The following is a 10537-nucleotide window of genomic DNA, read 5'->3' on the forward strand; positions in this document are numbered from 1 at the left end:
CTTACAAGATGTCAGACGACCGGCTGCTTGTTTGGCCGCCTCAACGTTCGGCCTCATAACTCGGGCAGATGTGGCACCTCTGACCTGTGGAAAAAAAAAAAACAGACACGTAAACATGGCATCTAATGGCCCTCCTACCCACCTCAAGGCTCACCATATGGTAACAAAAAAACAAACAGTGTCTGAATGGCGTCTCTGTTTCTCACTGACAGCCGGTCTGTAAGAGGAAGAGGCTCTCGCAGTAGCCCCTCCGGTTCCCCCTGAACCAAATATCACAGGAGATGCTGTGGTTTGATGTGGTGTATCAGCAGACGGCTTGATAGTGACGCATACTGTATTGAACCAGTGCTTTGCTGTCCTATTTAAATGGTATCATAAAGAAGATGGATCATATCCTTTGGGGATATGAGAGTCCTACGGAAGCAAGAAGTGGCGGATTAAATAAAACAAACAAAATACAAGATTATAATGTGAAGACAATGGAATAGAAGAGCTGCTGGGTCTTTGTGGTGATCACATACAGGTGGTATTTGGATACTTCAGGGGCTCATTCTATCCTGTGAAGTTCTCATTGCACGGGTCGAATCTGCTCTTAAATGCATGTCTCCTTCAAAAACAAATCATGGCTGTATTTGTGAAAAGATTTGACTGCCTTTATTTACATGGCAATAAGCATTTAAAATGACCAACGCATTGCCACCAAAATATAGTTCTTCATCAGGGTCTAATGCTGACAAAAATCTTTTTAGAAACAGTGTCCCCGACATTATTTACAACATTTTAAAGACCAAACTTCCAGCACCACCTATATCACAAGAACGTGTGAATTAGGGATGCACCGAATCCAGGATTCGGCTTTGGCCAAATATTGAGCTTTTTGACGGTGTTTGGTTTCTGCCGAACCTTAGAATTCTTTTCCACTGAACCGAACCCTACGCTTGCACTACTCGCGCTACGCTGGTCGACGTACTTTCAGTCAAAAGAAGGCGATTCAAGTCAAGCTACATGTTCAATTTGTAATGCCGATTTGTCTCGTGGTGGCAAGGACCCTAAACAATACACGACATTGCCGCTGTTCAAACATTTGCGTATGCTTGTGTTAACCAGACAGTAAAGCTTAGATGATCAGGCCCAAAAAATTAAGCCCGACCCTACTGGAGCCTGTGCTGTTGTGTCCAAGCCCGGCCCGGACCGACACATTACAGTTTTTCTCAATTGTTTACATACAATTACTGGTACTTGAGACACAATGAGAACAACATGTAACTCATGTACCAACCCCCTTAACCAATTCTGCTAAACTACAAGCACAATTCCTGCTTTACACTCAAATTGAAGTTCTAAAACACACTTTTTTCAAAACACTACACACAATTTCTCTGCATTTGGCACAATTTTCATGCATACAATCTGTTGTTTTCACAAGAAACACACTGACATTCAAATATGAATACTGACTCATCACATAGGCAAACACCCATCACACAGTTTTACAATTAGCAATCAGAGCTTTAGCGTAAAAGGGCAACAGGTGAGCTGTTCTGTTTTGGAGCAATGGATGCCAACATTGGAAACAGAGGCAGAGCCAGAGGAGTGAGAGTAAGAGGAGGAGGACGGGGAGGACGAGGACGAAGACGAGGAAGGGGAAGGGGAAGGCCAAGGACCGTAATCTTTGATGAGATCCGAGCCACTTTGGTTGATCATGTGGTCAACCATGGTCTAACAATGAGGAAAGCTGGGCAAAGAGTACAGCCAAATTTGAGCAGGTACACTGTAGCATCCATCATCCGGACTTTCCGAAATGAGACTAGGTAAGAAATACTCTCACTAGAAAATTGCAATACTACATATCAATACAGTACTCAGTGAGTACAGTAGTACAGTAATGCCTGTGGACTGTTCTGTAGGACTGTAAAAATAAAGTATGTTTCAAGTATTTGGGAAATGTATTCCTACTTTTTATTTACAGTATTTTACTATTTGTTTGGCAGAACTGAAAGATTACCAACACAAGGTGGTCGGGAACGTCTTCTGTCTCCTGAACAGGAAACTGAAATAATCAACATGATCCTAGAAAATAACGCCATAACATTACGGCAAATACAAAGAAAAATACTAGAAAACAATGAGATGTTTCAAAATATTTATAGGGTAAGCTTATCAAGACTGTGTCTTGCGCAGAAATAATCTGAGGATGAAGCAGGTCTACAGGGTGCCATTTGAACGCAATTCAGAAAGAGTCAAAGAATTGCGACATAACTATGTGCAAGTGAGTCCTATATAATCCCACAATTGATGCATACTCTCAACACTGTATAAATTATACATATTTCAGTATTGTAATCATAATGATTGTGCTCCACAATAGTGACCACTCATGTCTATTTCTGATATTGTTATGTGTGATTCAGAGAGTCCTCGAGCTAGAGGTGGCTGCAGTGGAGCACCAGTTCATCTTCACTGATGAGGTTGGATTCAATCTCACAAAAAGACGAAAGAGGGGAAGGAATATCATCGGCCAGCATGCCATTGTTGAAGTCCCTGGCCAGCGCGGAGGGAACATCCCAATGTGTGCAGCGATTACCCACCAAGGCGTCATCCATCACCATGCTACCCTTGGCCCCTACAACAGTGCCCATCTGATCACATTCCTGGACACCCTACACCACCCACTCATTCCACCAGATCAGGTAGATGGCCCAGAGCAGCTCAGGTGCGTTGTCATTTGGGACAACGTAAGTTTCCACAGGGCTGCTCTGGTTCATAACTGGTTCACTGCCCACCCACGCTTTTTAGTCCTGTACTGTATCTCCCTCCATATTCTCCATTCCTCAATCCTATTGAGGAATTTTTTTCTGCCTGGAGATGGAAAGTGTATGACAGAAATCCACAAATGCGTAGGTGATATTTCCCCCGCTGCTTGGCCAGGGAAAACATTGCTTGTGACGTGGATGAGGTGCTGTGGCAAGACCGAAACAGAAGAGAGGATGCAACATAGGTTTTTTTAATTTTTTTTATTACGGTATTATTTTATGTAACTGTATACAGTAAATTCTTCTGTTTTGTATGTAGACCACTGTATGTGAAACTTTGTGTTGGTTTGGAATGGGATGTACACGGTGTACATTGTTTTTGTGGGAAAAATAAAATATATTTGTTACCGTGTATTTGTGTTTTCTGAGTATAAGAACAATATTCTCAATTTGTTTTACAACACACTTATGTACTGTCTGTAGTAAGTGTAACACTGAACCAAAAAAAAGGCCTAAGTCATTATGATGAATGGAGAAGTGTTTTCAGTGTTTTACATTGAGCACATCTGAATCGCCCTGTTGCTGAAATGTGCTATATAAATAAAGCTGCCTTGCCTTCATCTGGTTCTTATAAATGTCTATTCATATGATGCTTTGTGTATGTCATTTGAAAACAAAATACCCTTTTGAGAAGAAATTACATTATTTTGAATGTAAAGTTTAATTTTGCAGGAGCATTGAGGAGTTTTGCCCATTGTGTGTGTGTTCTTTGGAATTGTGTGTAGAGTTCTGAGAATGTGAGGCATGCTTTCAGAAAATGTGTGTAAAAACTGTAATTGCAATTATGAGCCCTTCATTAATGTGTTTACTGTGTTAATGGACTGAGGATGGGAGTAGGATTCGGTATTTGGTTTCGGATTCGGCGGAATCTTAACCAGTGGATTCCGTATTCGGCTGAACCCAAAAAATCTGGATTCGGTGCATCCCTAGTGCGAATATCATTTTGTTTTTGGTTGAGACGGCACAGACCTCACTTGTAGGAAAGTAGTAGGATATTGTTTTTGAAAATATGCTTTGCTGTTAGATTTAGATTAAGTCATTGCTGTGAGCTCCAAAATGAAACTCCATTGACACCACCAGGGCTCAGTAGGCCTGTGTGTGTGTGTGTGTGTGTGTGTGTGTGTTTGTGTGGCAAAATTGCACGGGTATAATCCGTATGTGAGGGAAGCCTGCCGGGGAGGGTGTGTGTGCACGTGGGTGGGTGTGAACAGTCTCTGTGGAGATGGAAACCTGCTTTCTGCTCATTGGCTAACAGATGTAGTGATGAATGGCTGCATTAGTGACTCTGGAAGTGCACCTGCAGAGAAGGGTATACGGATCTGGAGAGGATAAACGAAATGCTAGGGAGTCAAAAAAATAAATATGTACAAAATATAAATATAAAATAATACAAAACCTTTTGAAATCCTGAGGAAGCCATTCAATTAATTTAGTTTTAATATGCTCATCTTTGGAAATGGCACTCTTAGTCATTTGTTTGTTGGGTACAAACCAGCTTTTTATATTGTGCTTTTGGTTTGAAGAATAACTACCGCCTCACTTTTCAACTTTTGTGCTTGAATTTCTCAGAGATGGAGCTATACAGTCATGTGAAAAAGTAGGACACCCATGCTAAAGTTGACTAAAAAGAGGAATAAAAAAATCATCTTTTGGACATGCCTTAATTAAAAAAATGAGGAAAAATCCAATCTTTAAGGACACCAATTTTGTTTGTGAATGAATAAAAATAGCGCCACATCATCACATACCCTTCACCATTGGCATGGGGTACTTTCCATAAAATCATCTCTCAATGCAAATATCACCAGCTATTAGGCTAACTGAAATAAAACCATGCCAATCTCTAGGTATGGTGAAGGGTATGTGATGATGTGGGGGCTATTTTAATTCCAAAGGCCAAGGGAACTTTATCAGGATGCATAGTATCCTGGATCCATGAAATAACTGGCCTTTAAAAATAAACATCTGCCTGCCTCTATGGTAATTTAACATAGGGGTGTACTTACTTATGCCCCCTGTATTTTAAGGAAGAATATTTATTTATTTACGATACATTATTCATTCACAAACAAAATTGGTATCCTTAAAGATTGGATTTTTCCTCATTTTTTTAATTAAGGCATTAAGATCAATTTCCAAAAGATGATTTTTTTATTCCTCTTTTTAGTCAACTTTAGCATGGGTGTCCTAATTTTTTCACATGACTGTACTACATAAAATTCAGATACAAATTACTCCAGGTCAGTTTGCAGAAGTTTCATGTTAGGTAATCGGTCTTTACCAAAACATAGAAACTAATTTGAGCCAGAGTTTTTATTGTGAAATTAGAGGCATCCGAGGTGATCCTGGTAAACACGGATTTTTGGTTATTTGCAGGTGATTTTATTTCATTGTGTAGCTCGGACCTTCACATTGAAATATGCAACTGAAATGCTGTTAAAATGATGTTCTTTAACCATCAAATCAAACAAATCCATCCTTACTGGGATTTTGACTTCACCTAAACTGGTTTTCCTACAGTTATGGTGTTGTACAGTGGAAATACAGTAACAGTGGGGATAAAGGGAAAAGAGGGCGGGAGATGGAGGAGGAAGAGAAGGAGAGTCAAAAAAAAAATAAAGGCAGGGCAAGAGGGAGTGAGGAGGAATGTGTGTGTGTGTGTGTGTGTGTGCAAGAGAGAAGAGGAGGGAACATCAGTGTGTGTGTGCAAGAGAGAAGGGGAGGGAACATCAGTGTGTGTGTGTGTGTGTGTGTGTGTGTGTGTGTGTGTGTGTGTGTGTGTGTGTGACACAGAGAGAGAGACAGAGAGAGAGAGAGAAGGGGGAGGAGAGGGCAGCAGCAGCAGTGGCTGCATCATCACTACTGCCACTACTGTAGAGAGGAGAGGCAGTTTACTGCCTGCCTCCCTGATCTCGCTCTCTCTCTCATATACACACACATTCATGCATACACACTCTATCAGCTCACACACACACACACACACACACACACTGAAAGTCAGCCGGCTGTTTCTGGGTCTCACTAGAAGCTTCACAGAGAGGAGATCCTGGTGACTTTATCCATCACCTCTGGTTGTTCCCTGCCTGCGCTCGCCTGTCTCCAAAACTCTTCCTGCTCGAGAAGCTTTGTGTGTGTGTGTGTGTGTGTGTGTGTGTGTGAAGAAGTGTGTATGTGTTCATCCCCTCTCAGCGAACCATGGATGTGGCTGCCACTTCACAACCCGACGCTATTGTTTGGACTCTCCTGCTTTTGTTTGCTGAGACAGCCTTTGCTGTCAGCGTGGAGGAGTGTTAACATCGGAGCTGCCGGGAATTTCGGCATTGTTTTTCCCTCCCTTTTCCTTTGCAAAGACAGGAAGTGGATGCCAGGATTTTTTCGGTGGCTACCCGCCGGAGCAGAGTGCTTACCTCAGGACTTGCAGTTGAGGCAGGAGGGGGGTGGGTGGGTGGGGGGGATATGATAAACAGCTGCGAGGGGAGGACGGTTTGCGGTTCTGCAGCATCACACTGGCATCTCTGGTTCTGCGTTGGAAATTTGCTTCTCGAGGATGCACAAATGCACATATTTCACACTCGGCTGCAGCAGAGTTTGGCTTGCATACACCGATGGATTACTGCTTCTTTAAGAAACTGGCTCCCTGCCCACTGAGGGAGAAAAGATGCTGATTTAGGAAGGGAAAAAAAGCACTCTGATTTTGGAGCGGAAGACTGAACGGGCCACTTCAGGATCAGAAAAGAGACTCGGATGACAGGTTAACGGCTGCGTTGAGCTGAAATCGCCACCCCTCCTGCTCCCTACTCCCCCCCCCCCCCCAAGTCCAAACATGAACTCTTCCTCCGATGCAAACCAAAGTGGCTCTCCCCCGTTCTGCCTGCTGGGAGCCGCGGGTTACTCCCGCAGCCTGGATACCTGCGTGCTGGAGGTGGTCGTCATTCTCTTCCTCACCGTGCTCATCATCGCGGGCAACCTGGTGGTGATCTTCGTCTTCCACTGCGCCCCGCTGCTGCACCACCACACCACCAGCCACTTCATCCAGACCATGGCCTACGCCGACCTGCTGGTGGGCGTCAGCTGCCTGGTGCCCTCGCTGTCCCTCCTCCACTACCTCCGGGGCCTCAACGAGGAGCTCACCTGCAAGGCGTTCGGCTATATGGTTTCTGTGCTGAAGAGCGTCTCCATGGCCTCGCTGGCGTGCATCAGCGTGGACCGCTACATTGCCATCACCCGCCCTCTGTCGTACGCCACGCTGGTGACACCGTGCCGGCTGAGAGCGTGCATCGTCCTCATCTGGGTTTACTCCGCCCTGATCTTCCTGCCGTCCTTCTTCGGCTGGGGCAAGCCGGGTTACCACGGGGACATATTTCAGTGGTGCGCTGACTCTTGGGAGACCAGCCCTGGGTTCAGCACCTTCATCTTGGTGCTGCTCTACGCGCCGGCAACGCTCACCGTCTGCTTCACCTACGGGAGTATATTCCGAATCTGCCGGCAGCACACGCGGGAGATCACCCAGCGCCACGCTCGCTTCAGCTCGCAGACGGAGGGCGATAAAGGCGAGCGGGGGGAGCGCTGCGAGGGCTGCCCGGACAAACGCTACGCCATGGTGCTCTTCCGCATCACCAGTGTCTTCTACGTGCTGTGGATGCCGTACATCCTCTACTTCCTCCTGGAGAGCGCCGGGCTGTATCACCACAAGGTGGCGTCCTTCCTCACAACATGGCTGGCGATTAGCAACAGCTTCTGTAACTGTCTCATCTACAGCCTCTCCAACAGCGTCTTCCGGAAAGGTCTCGGCCGCCTCTTTAGCCCGTTGTTTCCCTCCTGCCTCGGCTGCATGGACGCCAAAAAGGCTCCAGCTCCCATCAGCCCGTGAGCAGACCCTCGATGGGTATGGGAAGTATGAGCCCTGACCACGATGAATTCGGTTGGGTCTCGGCCTTCTTTGCGTTTGCACTCAGCTGCATAGCATGACACAGGTCTTTTTGGTCCCGCATTAAAATGTGTTGAGGACCCCCTGCACGGAGCATGCAGAGGTGCCCGTGCAGATGCCTGTCGGTCGTCTCAAAGGCTGATTTTTGTGGAGGCTGTGAAGCTTTCTCTTGAGTGTGATGCTGCTCTTTCATGGCTGCAAAGATCACAAGCTGACAACACGGAGTAAAGAAGTTTGATATTGATAAAGAAAGTGGACTGTAGGAATAGGATTCATGTGTGTGTCACTTCAATGGATTTAATAAACCTTCTCGCCTGCACTGACTTAACAACTCCCAGAAGCAAAAAAAAAGGAAAGCACAGCGCGACTTGTGTTGTTGCAATCCACTGAAATGCAAAAAATATTTGAAATCTTTTCAAGCCTGACTGAAAAATCTGCAAAATGTCTTGGTTCTTTCAGGGTAGAATCAGGTGATGCAAAAAATGTTGACACTACACTTGAAACAGACTACTGATCTGTTTCCCTTAGGGAACTCCAGAAGATTCTATGAGTGTGTGAAAAATCAATCTGATAATCAGCCTGTGTGTGAGTTAAACATGTGTATCAGATGGACTTTAAGCTCATTTCCCAGAGAGAAGATTGAGATTTATTTCAGAGCTTGTGTGTGTTTTATTCCTCTCTTTTGAAGCTGGGTGTTAGCGGGAAGCTTCAAGTATGTTTACACGGTCTTGGGTTTCACATGAAATTGTTGATTTAAGAATTAGCTTTACTTACTAAGAATGCCACTGACTGGGGAAATTTTGCTGCGGGCAGACAGCGGCATGTCCTCATCAAAGAGACAATACATAGTATTTATTTGAAGAGTTGTATTCTCTGTTTGCATTTCCTCCTCAGGTTTATCAGCGGTTCTTTGTTAAGCCTCTGGGCTGTTTGCCTTTTGAGCTCAGCTGAAACAGTACATGACTCCTAAATCACAAGCCACGTAGCGTCTTAAGATAATCACCCCCTGACGTGTCGCGTGTTGGTGAATCTGCTGTCTGCCGGGATACACACGAACACCATGCAAAGACTAACTTGACTGTAGTCTTTATTGCTTGTGTCTCTTGAGCCCTCAAGCAGGTAATAGCTGTTGAGATCAGGGTGAAGTGGAAGAGAAGCGTTATCGCTGTGCATCACAAGCCCGACTTCAGAGTGTAAGAGGGTCAGAGCACTTTTTCAGAGAGCCAGTGACCACTTGTGGCTTCATGTAAATAGACTTCAGAGTTTAAATATTTAAACAGTGGCTAACCGGGCCCCTGATGTAAAGTAGGCCTCTAGGATTACAAATGATCTTGTGGATGGAGTGCTGTTGCGTGTTTCATAAAATACTTTATTTGTCACAGCCAAGAGGTCTGACACGCGACACTCAAGACTGAATCTGTTTTTTTTTTACAGTGTTGAGAAGAAGAAGTGATTCTTTATGAACTGCAGGGAGATTTAAGATTTAAGTGCTAGAGTTTTAAAGTCACAATGAAATGGTATTTCTGAGAGCGTCTTGCTCTTGAATTTGATATATTTGTGGTGGTTGAAAAAAAAACAAAAAAAAAGAACATTTTGGGAGGATTGTTTAGTAAATAAAACACAATAGCCAAAAGTATATGGACGGCCGATCACCAACCTTTGTGTAGCCGACTTTATCTGGGGCTGTTCTCAAGGTTTTGAGCTCCTGAGATTTTTAAGCAACAGCATACGCAGGTATTTTCAAAGGCAAAACAAAGCCTTGGATCAAATTCAGATTTTCTTTTTTTTTATAAATACTGTCAATATCCTTTCCGTGGAAATAGCATGCTAAATTTGCAGTAAACTATAAAACTGAACTGAAAACCAAACCCCAGTTTGCAATACTCTGGTGTTGTAAATTGCTGTGTATTTTATTTATTTATTGGTTAATTTAACAGGGAAAGTTTACATTAATAAACCTTGCTGCCAATGAGCCGGATAGAAGAACCTGCAAGAGAAACTGTCAACTAAGCATAAGAACTATATCAAGTTAGGATTAGCCTTAACTTGGGCCACATTTTTCCTCAAATATTATGTGTAAATGCCATTTTTCAATGAGGTTTTCTCATATTTCAATAATGATATTTATCATGATATAGCATGTTTTCTAGTAATTAATAAATAAATACATAAATAAATAGTCTATATGAAATAGCTACATGGTAAAGGCTATTTTTGTATACTCTTGCAAGGATCAGTACTTGCATCATCAAAATGACGTAAATATGGCCACCTTGATAGCTCATTTGGTAGAGGGGGTGCCCATATGTAGAGGTTTACTCCTCCACGCAGCGGGCCCGGGTTCAACTCTGACCTGCGGCCCTTCGCTGCATGTCATTCCCCCTCTTTCTCCCCTTTCGTGTCTTCAGCTGTCCTGTCAAATAAAGGCCTAAAAGTGGCCCCAAAAAAATGAGGTTAATATAATATTGCCATAATGCAGTTTGGCTGCTGGTATTTCAAAATCGCGATAGAAACTATGATTTTGACTTTGAAGACAACTTTTCTGTGATAAAAAAAATACTCAAAACATAGTTGAAAATGCAGTTCTCATCTGTTATACAGTTTCCCGGCTGGACTGAATATGGTAAACCATTCAGTTTTCCTGTAGGGCACCCCCAAACTAGTGATAGACCGATTATCGGCCCTGGACGATTATCGGCCCTGGACGATTATCGGTCCGTCTGCAGATCTTTATCGGCGTTTTATTTGCCTGATAACCGATAAAGTTAATTCGTTAAAAAGTGCGCTACTTTGGCTC

General features: G+C 43.7%; 1 protein-coding gene across 1 annotated transcript; it reads left to right on the plus strand.

Moving 5' to 3' along the window:
• The first annotated feature begins 6636 nt into the window (after nt 1-6636).
• LOC114555945 (probable G-protein coupled receptor 21) lies at nt 6637-10091 on the plus strand. The gene has a single exon (XM_028578723.1). It carries the CDS (start codon nt 6637-6639, stop codon nt 7681-7683), a length of 1047 nt encoding a protein of 348 aa, XP_028434524.1. The 3' UTR covers nt 7684-10091.
• Nucleotides 10092-10537: the final 446 nt, after the last annotated feature.

Source organism: Perca flavescens, chromosome 5 (genome assembly GCF_004354835.1).
Source record: "Perca flavescens isolate YP-PL-M2 chromosome 5, PFLA_1.0, whole genome shotgun sequence".
Lineage (NCBI taxonomy): Eukaryota > Metazoa > Chordata > Actinopteri > Perciformes > Percidae > Perca > Perca flavescens.